The following is a 14,437-nucleotide window of genomic DNA, read 5'->3' as shown; positions in this document are numbered from 1 at the left end:
AAGAAGAAATAAGAAATAAAAAGAAAGAAGAAGAAGAAGAAGAAGAAGAAGAAGAAGAAGAAGAAGAAGAAGAAGAAGAGAAGAGGAAGAGAAGAAAGAGAGGAGGTGAGGGAGGAGCTTGCGGACCCGGGCCGGCGGGGAGGGCATCGGCAGCTGCTGGCCAGCCAGCAGCCGGCCTCTCGCTGGCGGCTCAGCTCCGACGAGCCCGAGCTCGGGCGAGAGAGAGAGAGAGAGAGATTTAAAAAGAGAGAGAGAGGAGGCGGTGGAGGGGATTGCGGCGGCAGCCAGCTGGCTGCAGCAGGCGCGTGGCGCCTAGTATGGCCGATCGCGTCATGCCCAAGTAAATTTTTTTTTTTTTTGGGTTTGGGTTGTTACACTAACCTAACAAGCCACACTAATAAATGGTAAACCTAGAAACTTTGCATTATCACCGATTGCGTTTGAACGGGGTTATGCGCTTTCGAATGGACAATTTGTGTTCTTTGTCGGTACAAAATATATGCATGCATTTGTAAAGGGCGTTCGAACGCGACCTCCCCGCGTTCGAATGCGACATCCAAAATAAGGCCCATAGATTATATCCATTCACGAGGTGACTTAGTGTGGTTCGAATCACATTAAATGACTTCTTAAAGTATTACTTCCCTTAGATATTAACTAGAAGCAAAGAACATGGGTAATGAACTGAAAATGAGACTTAAATATGTAATCGCCAAAGAACAAGAAATATTAGAGTATTATGCAAGTGTGTTGTTAAATGCAAAACAAGATCAATTGCAATCCAATAGATCTATGAAATAGAACGGAAGACAAGAAATTTTGCAATACCAACTCCTCTCAAGTATACAAAACTGAATCAAGAAGAGAAGAAACCTTAAACCCTGCACTAAAACCACTCTCACTAAGAGAGAGAGCAAGAGAGCTTACACTAAGAGAGAGGGAAGGAAATGCCATGAGAGAAGGAAGAAAATGCCACATTACTCGTCAACAACCGACCAACAACCCACGGGGACTATGAGGAAGAGAATCACGTCGCTCGCTCGGTTGTGAGAGGAAGAAAGAGTTGGGAAAATGACCAAGTTTTTGTATAAGTTCAATCGCTCTTGGGAGAGCAATTGTTAAGTCACTTTTCGAGAGAGCGATTAATCACTTTTTCCAAAGCAATTTATTTAACTGTAAAATAAGGTTATGTGGCTCATGAATCTCTTTCCCACAGAGTGATTTATAAATTGCTTTCCCAAAGAGCGATATGTAGAAAGCTTGAGAACTAAATGAGTCATAATACATAGAAAGTAATCATTGTTATTAAAGGACTTGTGACTATGATTCGTGTGTTTGTTTTTTAAGAAAGATAATCAATTGGGACTAAGTGAGAGAATATAACCAAAACTTTTTTTCTTAAACCAAATTCTGAACAAATGCGTACTAATCCCTCTACACACTATTTGAACAAGTTGTCACTGTCAGGTTCTATATGTGCTTTTGATTTCGCTGAAATTTCTCTCTTCTAAATTCATTTCAGACCAACAAGTATGCTCATCCATAGGCAAATAGCCAGATTTTCACACATGAGAATGTTAGCTAGCTTCGAGCACCAAAACCAAAAGATATATATAACTAGGTAGATCATCAAAACATAAGGTAGACTACTTGCTGGCATTCAACTTTTAAGCAACTGGAAGCGCAATACGTTCTCTTCTACAAGCTCAAAGATGCATCTCTCTCCTCCTTTCAAGTTGTTCTGTGCGCAGAACTTTATCCACCCCTTCCCTAAGATGTTGCCCGTAGCACTAACGCCAAAGCGTATGGGCCATGATCTTTGTTTTGAATCCCTCATTAGTATCATCTCCCGAGTTGTTAAAAGACCGTTCTCCGAGCAGAAATCATCTGGAACAATCTGCATTGGCGCCAAAAGAAAAAGTAGGGATTGTTACATCTGTAGATGAATCAATGGTGTTAATGTTTAGGGAGCACAAATGAAGCACTCACCATGTACCTACTAAGGTTGTAAGGTTTAATCATCTTCACAAAGTGAGGTAGTGTCTTACTGCACTTCTTTGGCAGGTTAAAAATTTCTTCTGCAGGCGTCTCGTTCTTCCTTTTCTTACTGGATGATGGCTCTGTGGTCTGCTTCTTAGCTGAATTACATTTACATACACATTATATACTTAAGCAATTACATTTGCAAATGTTTAAAAGTACTCCTATATATATATATAGGATCCTTTTGGTTTAAAGGTGCGTATCCAGTGATCTGTTGTAAATTTTTTAATTTGAACATTAATTTTACAAGATCTTTCAGCTCAAATTTAAGTAGAGCTCACATATTATTATTATTAAAAGATTAATTATGAAATTTAAAAAGCTCAAAAGAGCATTTTATGTCATATATGAAGAGAAGTAAATATGAATTATTTTTAAAATAATTATTATGACAATAAAAAATAAGATAAAAAGTAAATATAGTACCACATTGACTGAAATATTAGTAAGGTACAGTATCTGAAATAACTCTCTAACTTCTTCGATTAGCAATGATATCTTATACATATTTAGTAATAAAATATTGTAACATCATAGTAATTCTTTGTAGTTTTTTCATGCACATCATAATCATTATAATTAAGGGCGATTTGTACAGTAAACCAAAATGATTTATAATTGCCTTACTACCCATTTTAAGTTTTCTTTGCTGTTTTGCCTAAAATTTTCTGTAAATACCAAAATTAGCCTTCAACCAACTTTGAGAATATCTCCGTATATTAGATGCAAGAGATCTCATTTGTAAAATAAAAAGAAATAATTTTTCCTCTAGTTCACTCTCTCCTCGGGTGGCAAAAATCTTAAGTGATCTCCTCTAATCTTCTTGCCACCAAAAGCTCTTCTCCTTGTCACCAAAATATCTAATCTCTTTGCCACCAAGAGATCTCCTATTTTCAAAACTCACCTTTGGTTGTAGCCAATAGAAGAGGCACCGGTGCGTGGAGGTGGGGCTTCTCCTTCTTTCAATGAGAAATCAGAGAGCGTGAAGTTTACACATGTCTAATTTTTTTTTTTTTGTTTCCCTTTCTGTAATGTTAAGTTTTTTGTTAATGAATTAGTTCACTCATGTTAGAATAAGAGGAAGAGAATAGAAAAAATAGGTTAGTTGGATCAGATGTTCATTTTAGATGGATTCAGAATTCTTAAGGATTTTAAGGTAATAATGAGCTCTTTCTTATAGAGTGGATTGTGGAAATTTTTTTTGAGTATGAGAATCGACTACAAAGTGTTACGCCAATGACATTTGTACAATATGATATGGCTAGGCTTCGTCCAGAAATTACAATGGAAGTTATTAAGAGATCAAGAAAGAGAGAGTCTAAACAAAATCATAATTGCCCTAACAATAAAAAAAAATCTATTTCGAGTAATTTGATGTTTTTTGTGAACTATTTGTGCAAAACAACAATATATTTAATTTTTTTTAAAAATATTTTTGTACAACAACAATAATCTATATACATCTGAAATGTTTATTTATGACATTAAATAATATAATCTATTTCTGAAATATTTGTGTAAATTTTAATAGCAAATAATCAAAAAATTCTAAAATATTTTTGTGCAACCACAGATATTTTGATACATAGTCAAATATAATTTTAGAGTTAGTATTCTGAATTCTATAATTAGTAACTATGGATTCAGTAGTTACAGACTATGAATTCTATTATTAATAATTATAGATTCTATAGTTATTAATAATTATAAATTCCATAGTTATTAAATATGGATTTCTAAGATACTTAGGATTCCATAGATACTAATCAAAATACACTCTGTTATAGATCATATGAGATATTTTATTAAACTCAATACTTAATATAGTTATTAATAATATATTTATACATACTAACTAGTTTTATAATTCATAGTTTTGGATTCCAGACAGGAGAAGAATAAAATTCATATTTGTGTTCCTATGCGAGAGGAATAAAAAATAAATCTTATGTCTTCTATCTAATAAAAAATTAGGAACTATCTCTTCTAATGGGTGTAAAATTAGAAAAGGACAAAAATAATGAGATGATGACATGGTCCAATTAAATGAGTAAAAAGATATTACAGTCATTTACAACTAAAAAATAGTAAAATTGTAAAGGAAAATTGTTACGAACCGGCCTAATCTGATTCGCAACAGTTCTAAAATTTAGATCCTAATTTGATAGCCCTCCAATGGCTAGATGGATACTAGGGTTAGTTCTTGGTGTGAAAGGGGAGAAGTTGTTGTGGAAGAGGGGAGATAGAGGCTGCAAGAAGCCGACCAAAGACTTGAGGAGAAGGGAGAAGGCGCCAATGGGGCCAAAGTCAATTCCACTATCATTATCATCATCATCATTATACTCCTATTAGGGTTTCCTCCACATATATATATATAGGCTCACCCTATGAACTCATCAACTAAATTAAACAACTCTATCAAATCCTATTAAAACCCTAACAAACCAACTAAACTAGTCTTTCTTATCTTCTCGGATTAACCCTTCGTTTTGTTGTAGATAGATTTCGAATCGGGAGAAGTCATGAATGTCAAAGTTGTAGATCTGGAGGTTGGTGACTTTATCATACTAGTTTGATATTATTTAGATATGTGTAGAATATTCTGGAAATATTTTCCCAAAATTGCACAGAGTTGGATTTAGCTAATTAAATAAAATCCTAACATGCTAAGACTCTAACTAAACTAAATAATCAAATAAGATAATTAGACTCAATCCATTGAGCCCAATCTTCCTTTGATGTGATCCGATATAACCCGGTTCGCATCAAAAACTAAAATGGATAATAAGGTAAAAACATAATTAATTTGGTTTAAGGTTCAAATCACTCCCATAATTAATGTTGTAATATTCCGTACCAAAATAAAATAATAATAATTTGCTTGCACATGCCCCACTTCCCTACTTCCCCCACGTTCTCCCCCTCCCTCTCTTCTTTTCTCTCTCATTAATTTCTAGATTTGCTCTCATCTCTCTCTTTCCCTCTTTCTAGTATGACGAAATCCTTTTTTTCTATAGTTTCTCCATATGCTTCCCCCTTCCTACTACGAAACATTTGGTCGACAACTATACCTTGCCGGAGCATCGGGTGACCCTATCGAGATCACCATTGGACTCGATTGCTTCGCCAATTCTCGGCTTCGTCGTCGAGCGTCGTCATTGACCACATCGTGTCGCCACCACCTTCTCTCCCTTGCCACCTCTCCATCTACCCTCTAGAGCAACACCCCATGTGGGACCTGCGATGAGCACCTCTTTTAGCAAATGAGTTTGTCTTTTCTCTCTCCTTTATATTCTTTTTCACTTATTCTAACTACTTATTCTTTTCGTTCTGGAAAGATAGTGAGTTTGGCCATCTTTGGCCTATCAACCCATGTAGTTTCTAGTTCTATTGTAGCCCATCTACTTGTGTTAGTAGATTTTAATATGCAATTACTATTATGTTAGTATGAAGTCGACTTAGTAGTTCTTATCTAACTATTGATTGTTATAATTAATACAAAGAACTAAGTAGCATTAAGTCAGGTTATCTTTCCTTTTGGTAATCTAGGTTATCTTAGTTGTTTCATTTATACCATTGGTACTACTATTATTAATTTTGAATATTACATTAGTGGTAATCTTACTTCTTTTTTTTAAAAGTAAACTAGTTAGGTAAAGAAGTTTTCTTTTGTTATACCTTACATCATTAATTTTGTCAGTTATTTTGAGTTCTCACTAAATAGCTACTATAATTGTTATGAATAAATTCTTTCGTCAGATAATTCCTTGGTTGGGTTGGGCTGCAGACAACCTAGCCCAATTCTTTGGTTGGGTTGGGCTGCAGGCAGCCTATTCTAAGTTGTGGGTTGAGCTGTGGCCTAGCCCAATTCCTTGGTTGGGTTAGGCTGCAAACAGCCCAACCCAATTCTATTATGAGTTGGGCTGTGGCTCAACCTATATCTGTTGTGGGTTGCGCTGTAGCCTAACCTAAGTGGCAATTTTAGCTAGTTTGGGCTTTGGATCCAAACTCTAGGTTAGTTACAGCCCAACCCATCACGTTGGACCTTGGGCTGGTCAAATAGATTAGTTAATCTTTAACTTATTTTAATATAATTTATTTATTTTATTTAATTATCTTTGTCAATCTAAATCTCAATTATTAATCATTTTTAGAGGATAATTTTGATTAGTTGTAATAATTGTTATAAATCAATATTAAGAAATAATAATCATATTAATTATGCTTTAATATTCAATAAGTAAGTTAACTAAATGCGGTCTATTTTTAATTTACTTTCAATCAACAATTATTAGAGAATAATGATCATGATGACAATTGTATTTAATAACACTTAATAGTGCGTCATATTGTCAAAATTAATAAACCAACTTTACTTGATTAATAAATATAAGAATTCTTAGGTGAACATACCTCAAACCCATAATAGCTATCCGAATTAATTAATTAATTAATTTAGGTAGCCTTGTGCTTATGTATATTATTTTCATTATCAAGGTAGATTCATTATCGCGTGAGGATGATTCGTGAGGCAAATGGAGTTGATTAAGTTGGAAGAGATGACAAGCAAGTCAATTCTCTGTAGTCTAGGAATAGTGTAATATTAAAGTAATGTTTTACTTTATAAATTCATCGCATTCATATCATACATAGGTTAATATTTATTCACTATTCAGAATAATTATTCATGGATTATTAGAGCATTTCTGATTATGATATCTTCGATGTGCATGTCCTATGATTGATGATATTAATCATTGCACTACTTGCACGTATCAACTTGTAGTTAAGTTTTATCTAGGTAGTGCCCGTTTATCCGCTCAACCTAGGGTTAGGGGGTAGAGTGTATATTTATTATATATATTTACATTGGCTAATGCCTAAGGTCGTGAGGTCAGAAAGGGACTTTCAGGTACTGCGTGCACCAGTTTGAGTAGGCATAACACTGTCGAGTACTGAGACTAGACACTAGGTGATTTGAAAATTATGATTGAGAGTTAGGGATCATAGACCTAGCGATACCCAATAATGCAGGGTTAGGATATCTATTGAGCTGTGAGCTCTTTTCCACTATATGCAATGATTCTGCTCTATTGGATGATTCGGCTACAAGTAATGATTATGCTCTATGCGATACTTCGGCTACAAGTAATGATTCTGCTCTATGCGATAATTTACTAGAGCGGTGATGATGTTGATGATGATGGGCCTATGCCTAGAGTCCTTAGTCTCGTGGCCATAGACAATTAGTCATATGTAGCATCGCCAGGCATGTATAGGCGACATCACCTCTAGTTGTCTACCCATCCTCGATGTTTGAAATGATGTGTGAGCCTATATTTATTATGTGGTGGATAGCTCTTTGAGCATGTTATAATAATTATGACTATGGCTCAGTGTGAACTTGATATAAATAATTTGTGAGCTTGATATAAATGATTTGATAGTTTAAATGATACATATTATGTGTTCTTTATTTAATACATATAAGCTATTGATATGAATATGTTGCATGGATGCATTACTATAATCATGTTGGCACACATATGTATTATGTGACATCCTTCGTTATCCTATTTTTAGACTATAGAGATGTATTCTTACTAGGCTTTATGCTCACTAACTTTTGGTGAAAATATTTTTCAGATCAGTTAATGATCCCCAAGTATGTGAAGGAGCTGGTGAATATTTGATTATATTTTTCTTTATTTGTTTGAGTATTATAAATAAGTTATATAAATTGTAACCCCTGTGTGGGTATTGTCTTGATGAGGTGTATGGATACGTAATTTGGGGCTTATTGCGGCCTGTGGTAATTCAAAACTCTATTTATCTTATTTTTATCTGTAAAAATATTAGATTTATCCTGTATATTATATACAAGCATTAATCAAGATCACGTGAGTTCTAAGCTCGTGTATTTGAAGTTCTGTATTACAAATGCAGGGAATAATATCACATCGTTATTAATTTAGAATGTTTGTTAAGTGTTTGTGAGTACGGTGACTAATATATATGGCTATGGCTAGTTGTGTAGGTCCAAGTGATGATTTATCACATCACATTTAAGTTAGGTCGTGACATCTCACTCAACACTGAATAAGAGAACTTAAAATATTATAGGGTACCAACTGTTGAGTGATAATGCTTGTAGCAACTAAGGCAAGTAAGTATTATTTCACAATAAAGGTAAGTATTAGAATTTAGAAGCAACATACATGTAAGGTAAAAGTTGATCTGACAAGTCAGTACAAACACTCAAAAGAAAGAGACGATTTCTTCTGTAAATAACCAACTATATTTTAGATTTACTATGAAAAACCTTTTCCATGTAGATATTTGTAAATCAACTCCACTTTTATTGGTATATTCGTAAAAAGCACCTCCTCCTCAGGTATACAGTGAGAATATTGTATATTTGAAAAAGAACAATTAGAAGTTATGTGGGAAAAAAATTCACAAAAGATAACTAGCTACGTTAGCTAGATTATTTTAAAATAGGTTTTGTTAGAAGCCTTAATTTTACTTCAACAATTTTCAGTAGAAAAGGACTTACTTGCTGGAACACTGCAATTTAAATCCGTTTCCAGATCTCCGTCTCTGTACTCCTTGCAGCATCCACTCAAATCAAATACCTTGATGGAGAACACCAAGTTACCTTCATATCGAAACACTAAAAAATAACCCACAAGCAATCTATGAGCTCTCACGAACTCCTTCCATCCACCTCTGAAGAACAAATCGGATCCTTCTTTTAGAAGATCGACATGCCAAAATTTGCCCAGGGGACTGAGTATGGTAGCCTTTCGAGGAACATGGATATGCATATTGTTGTCGTTCAAATGTTGCACAGCAAACTTAGGTGGAATACGCTGGTAAAGACAAGTACATACGTACCCAAGTCATGCATTAATCATATAGCTAGTAAGATAGAGAGAGGCATAATGGCAATGTACGTACCAACATCTCCAGGCATGGGGGTAGCAAGACCTTAAAGAACTGTGATCTCCTGGAAGCATTAGACCTCTTGCATGTCGCCATTTCTTTTACACTCGCAGTACTGTTGATTGTGGAGGAGTGGTGTTTATAAACGTCGTTTCGAATCCCATTGTCGTTGCTTGCTTTGGAAGGGAACTACCTTGGCGTCCTTTTAACGGGGAACACGTGGCAAATATGGGACAGTGCAGTGGAGCTGTGGAGTGGAGAGTTGTGAGTGGTCAGTTGTGAGTGCGTTTGGATGTGAAATGCTGAGTTCTTGACCAAACTACTCTCTTCCAGATTTAGTACTAAACACAAGTTATTTTATTACAGCCATGAGTAAAATATTAATAAATTTAATATTTTACTTTTAGATAAATTCAGCATTTTATCTTTAAAGAAAACGCCGATCTTATCAGCTATTGGGATAACTATATTTAGGATGTGATCTATTTTGATAAATAAAATATAATATAGAGGTAGTTTGAAAATAAAAACTCGTGAAAATGTTTAAATACCTTTTACCTAAATAGCCAGGTCATTTGGTGTGGTACCAAATTAAATTAGGGCATTTTTTTTCTTCGATTTGCATGAAAAATGTATATTTTTTGCTGTTTTCGGAAGACAGTAAGAATGCCTACTGGATTGCTTTTGAGCTTAAGATTAATAGATGGAAGGCTTGGTTTGTTTTCCCTAGTCATTCAACACAGAGACTTATTTATCCTTGCTTACTTTCAAAATAATTGGTTGGTGCAATCTTAAACCTTCTCGCATGTTGAATTTTGGGTCAAATTCTATGGTCTGCCTCTTAAATATCTCACCTCAAACACTGCTCGTACACTAGTTGAAAAAGTGGGCAAGGTTCATCCGAACTCGTATTAGGATTGATATTACAAAGCCTCTCATCTCATCCCTCACTATCACTTTGCTAAACAGAACAAATCAGGAGATCACCATAAATATGAGTGTCTTCCTAGGTTCTGCTCTTTCTGTGCCTGCCTTGGTCATGAGCTGCTAGAGTGCGCACACTATGGTGAATTGGAGATGAATATCACTTGCGATTTTCCCCATCACCTACACTCCAAGCTTTTTGCCATGTTGAAGCCAAAGTACCGGCACCTCAGTGCTGCTTAAACCTCGCGTAAGCCCAACTACCTCAAGTGGGATGGCAAGAGAACCAACTCATTATACAATAGTAGCTCCCCTATTATGTTGTTGATCATCACAGTGTTGGCAAGCCCAACCTCCATTAATCGCAAGCATGCAGCAAATTGTAACTTCCCCTCCCTTCCATCCTAAACGTGTCACTTTGCGAACCCAGTACTAGCAACATCCTATCCCACTTTCCAATGTAGCCTCCACATGTCGATCACTCGCTCACCCAAACTCCACAATCCATCATCTCCACCGCCAAAAACATCAAAGACAACTCCCCTATTGACAACCACTCCCTACTATACCACGTCCTAATTTAGGCTAGGGTGCCACCACACCAGGTAAATCAATCCTTCTATCAACTTATCCCTCCCTGCTTATTACGCCTTAGCCCATGCCAATGCCCTCAACCCACTCCATCTCCTTTTTCGTAGCTCGGCAAAGTTGCCCATCTACTTCACAAAACCAAACAAGTCTCATCATGCATGCAAAATATTCCCATTCACGCGTACTCAATATAGCAAGCTCGTCCAAAGCAGACTCTTAACAAACCCTAAAAGATTTCATTTCTTCCATCACCCTCATAGCATACTCCCCTCCTCCAAAACTTCATATCCCTACCATCTCCCCTCAACTTCAGGAAGCAAAGTCCTCTAAAACCAACTACACTAATGGACCTCAATCTCCCTCTGAGCTCCATACTACCTCAATCCACCTACCTCTCTCCTTGCCAGACATTCCTCAAGCACTAGTAAAAGGAAGGCAGCACTGGAGACCACATCTCCTGGTAAGAAATACTCGATCACGATCACCTACAACCATGACATTGATTCTCTTAAGATCAGTAAGAAAGCGGGAAGTAGTGCTCTACCGTGAGACCGCATATAAATGTAATGGCTTGGAATTGTCGTAGGTGTGGATGCTCGGCGACAATTCACTACTTCAAAGCTTCCTCCACAGCTCCCACACTAGTTATTCTCTAGAACTTGATAGGAATTTTTTCTGTATTTTTTTTACAAAAACCATATAGGTGCAATGATGGCTTTCACACATGAGTAAGGAGTCATTTTCTTATAGTACATAATGAACAATGTGTAAACATATATATGTATATATATTTTTTTTTCAAAAAAATTTTAAGCAATGTACTGAGTCAAACTAGACTCTAAACGAGATGACTTTCACACTAACTCATTGTAGCCCTTTTCATTAATCTTTTATGAACACATTACTGATACTAAGTATGAGGTCAAACTGTGCAAATCAAAGTCAATAGTGAGCTATCTAAGAAAATATTTCATGATGTCATGCTCACTCAAGAATATACACACGTTATGAGTGCATTAAATTTAATTTAATTATTACATAAGTTGAGAGAGTGAATAAATCAGAAATGACACAACATACTACAAGATGACAAAATTGACTATAATAACTTATAATCAAGAAAATGTCATATTTATATGGCAATAATATATTTTTGAATCCAAAAGTGCACCATTTTATTTAAAAAAAATTCTCAACAAATAACTTATATACAATCTAGAACTAGAAACCAAAAAAAAAAAATTTAGAATAAAAAAACCTAAAAAAAAATAAAAACACGCAAACCAAACATGCTCAAATCCCTAAAGAAATCAGTCTAAAGTATAAATCCCTAAAGAAGTATGAAGATACTCAAATCTCTGTACATCCAAAGGTTTTGTAAACAAATCCCCCAACTATTTGTCTGTCTCAACATGTTCCAGCGCTATTACTTTGTCTCGACTAACTCTCATATAAAATGATGTCAGATATCAATGTGTTTTGTACGTGAGTGTTGAACAATATTTTTCAATATATTAATAGCACTCATATTGTCACAATAAAGCACCATAGTATCTTGTTCAATGTCATAATCCTTGATCATCTATTTCATCCACAATAACTAAGAGCAACAACTATCCGCTGCAATGTACTCAGCCTCTACTGTAGATAAAGATATCGAGTTCTGTTTCTTACTGTGCCAAACAACCAAATTATTTCCAACATAAAAATAGCCACCTGGGGTACTTTTTCTATCATCACATGAACCTGCCCAATTAGAATCTGTGTATCCCGATATGATAGCACCCGAGTCATAAGTAAATCATATATCCAAATCAACTATATCATTGACATATTTTATGATACATTTCATGGCAAACAAATGTGTCTCCTTAGGTTCAGACTGAAACCTAGCACACACACCCACACTAAATGCAATATCTGGTCTACTAGTAGTTAAGTACAAAAGGCTATCAATCATGCTCCTATATAGTGTTTGATCAATATTTTTTTCTGAAATGTCCTTTTCTAGTTTGGTAGTTATACTCATAGGAGTTCTAGCATGTTTTATATTTTCTAACTCAAATTTAGTCACAAGATTCTTAGCATACTTAGTTTGAGCGATAAAAATCCCTCTCTCCAATTGAGTAATTTGAAGTCCCAAAAAACTCTGCAATTCACCTATCATGCTAATCTCAAAATGACTATGCATGAGATTTGTAAACTTTTTAACTAAAGATTGACTTGTTGCCCCAAAGACAATGTCAACCATATATATTTGTGTCACAACTAAACTCTTGTTTTCACGTCTAATGAACAATATCTTGTCCACTCTCCCTCGAGTGAACCCCACATCCTCTAAAAAAGTGGTCAACTTCTCATACCAAGCTCTTGGAGCTTGTTTTAGTCCGTAGAGAGCCTTTTTCAATTTAAACACATAAGAATGAAATTTATGATCTTTAAAACTATTAGGTTGTTCTACATATACATCTTCATTCAATATACCTTTCAAGAAAACACTTTTAACATTCTTTTGAAACAATTTAAATTTTAAATGACAAGCAATGACAAGAAGTATACGAATAAATACTCGTCTAGCAATAGGTGCAAATGTCTCATCAAAATCTATTCCCTCAACCTGAGTGTATCCCTGTGGTATTAGTCTGGCTTTATTTCTAACTATATTGCCATGTTCATCAATTTTATTCTTATATATCCATTTTGTTCCAATTATATTCATATTTTTAGGTCTAGGAACTAAATAACAAACATTATTTGACCCAAAAATTATCTAACAATGCTTCCTTGATATTTTTAGATTCAAAAGTAGATGTATAGCAAGTAAATGATATCTCACTTTGGATTTATCGTTTTGTCTTTATTGGTTCATTCACGTCCCCAATCACTTGTGGCAGTGGATGATTTAGTTTCACTCTAGCTGATGGTTCTAGTACACTCTAGTTATCTTTATTCATTTCAACCTTGTTCTCGTCCTATTTCTCAATTGATAGATTAAGCTCATTTTCCATGTCTTTGTCATGTGTACCTACATGACTAAGAATAGGAGTAACTTTAGTTTTGTCAGTAGTAGTTTTATCTATAATAATATTAGCAGATTTCATAACAGTAGAAGTATCAAGATTGAATACTCTATAGGCCCTACTATTATTAGACTACCCTAAGAAGATGTCCTCACTACTCCTAGTGTTAAATTTAGTCAACTGTTCTCGATTACGCAAGATTATAGCATTTTCTACCAAATACTCAAAAATATTAAACAATAGGTTTCTTACCTTTCTAGATTTCATATGTAGTCATTTTTGTACCTGATCTTAGATAAACACGATTTATTACATGTACCGCTGTATTGACCACTTCAGCCCAAAACCTTTAAGGAACCTTTTTAGAATGAAGCATAACCCTTGTCATTTCCTACACAATACAGTTCTTTCTCTCTATAATCCTGTTTTATTGTTAAGTTATAGGAACTGAAATTTCATGCTGAATAATAATAGAATCACAAAATATGTAAAAACTTTCATTTTCAAATTCTCTACAAAATATAGAAAAACTTATATAAATGCTCATATATATGTATAAAAACACTTATCATATTTTGTACACAATTGCCAACACTAAAAATCCCTCTCTCCAATGGAGTAATTTGAAGTCCCAAAAAACTCTACAATTCACCCATCATGCTAATCTCAAAATGACTATGCATGAGATTTGCAAACTCCTTAACTAAAGATTGATTCGTTGCCCCGAAGACAATGTCATCCACATATATTTGTGTCACAACTAAACTCTTATTCTCACGTCTAATGAACATTGTTTTGTCCACTCCCCCTCGAGTGAACCCCACATCCACTAAAAAAATGGTCAACTTTTTATACCAAGCTCTTGGAGCTTGTTTTAGTCCGTAAAGAGCCTTTTTCAATTTGAACGCATTAGA

General features: G+C 34.9%; 1 protein-coding gene across 1 annotated transcript; it reads right to left on the bottom strand.

Annotated features, from left to right (window-relative positions):
* Window positions 1–1,461: 1,461 nt before the first annotated feature.
* Window positions 1,462–9,163, bottom strand: LOC140793249 (putative B3 domain-containing protein Os04g0347400). The gene is made up of 4 exons (XM_073144618.1): window positions 9,004–9,163; window positions 8,600–8,915; window positions 1,990–2,138; window positions 1,462–1,897 (listed from the first exon to the last, which is right to left on the bottom strand). The coding sequence occupies exons 1-4, from the start codon at window positions 9,082–9,084 to the stop codon at window positions 1,661–1,663; spliced, it is 783 nt and encodes a 260-aa protein (XP_073000719.1). The 5' UTR covers window positions 9,085–9,163; the 3' UTR covers window positions 1,462–1,660.
* Between the last annotated feature and the right edge of the window lie 5,274 nt (window positions 9,164–14,437).

Source organism: Typha latifolia, chromosome 8, assembly GCF_019914945.1.
Source record: "Typha latifolia isolate L0001 chromosome 8, TyphaL0001v2, whole genome shotgun sequence".
In the NCBI taxonomy this organism is placed as follows: domain Eukaryota; kingdom Viridiplantae; phylum Streptophyta; class Magnoliopsida; order Poales; family Typhaceae; genus Typha; species Typha latifolia.
This window is presented reverse-complemented; position numbering and strand designations above follow the sequence as displayed.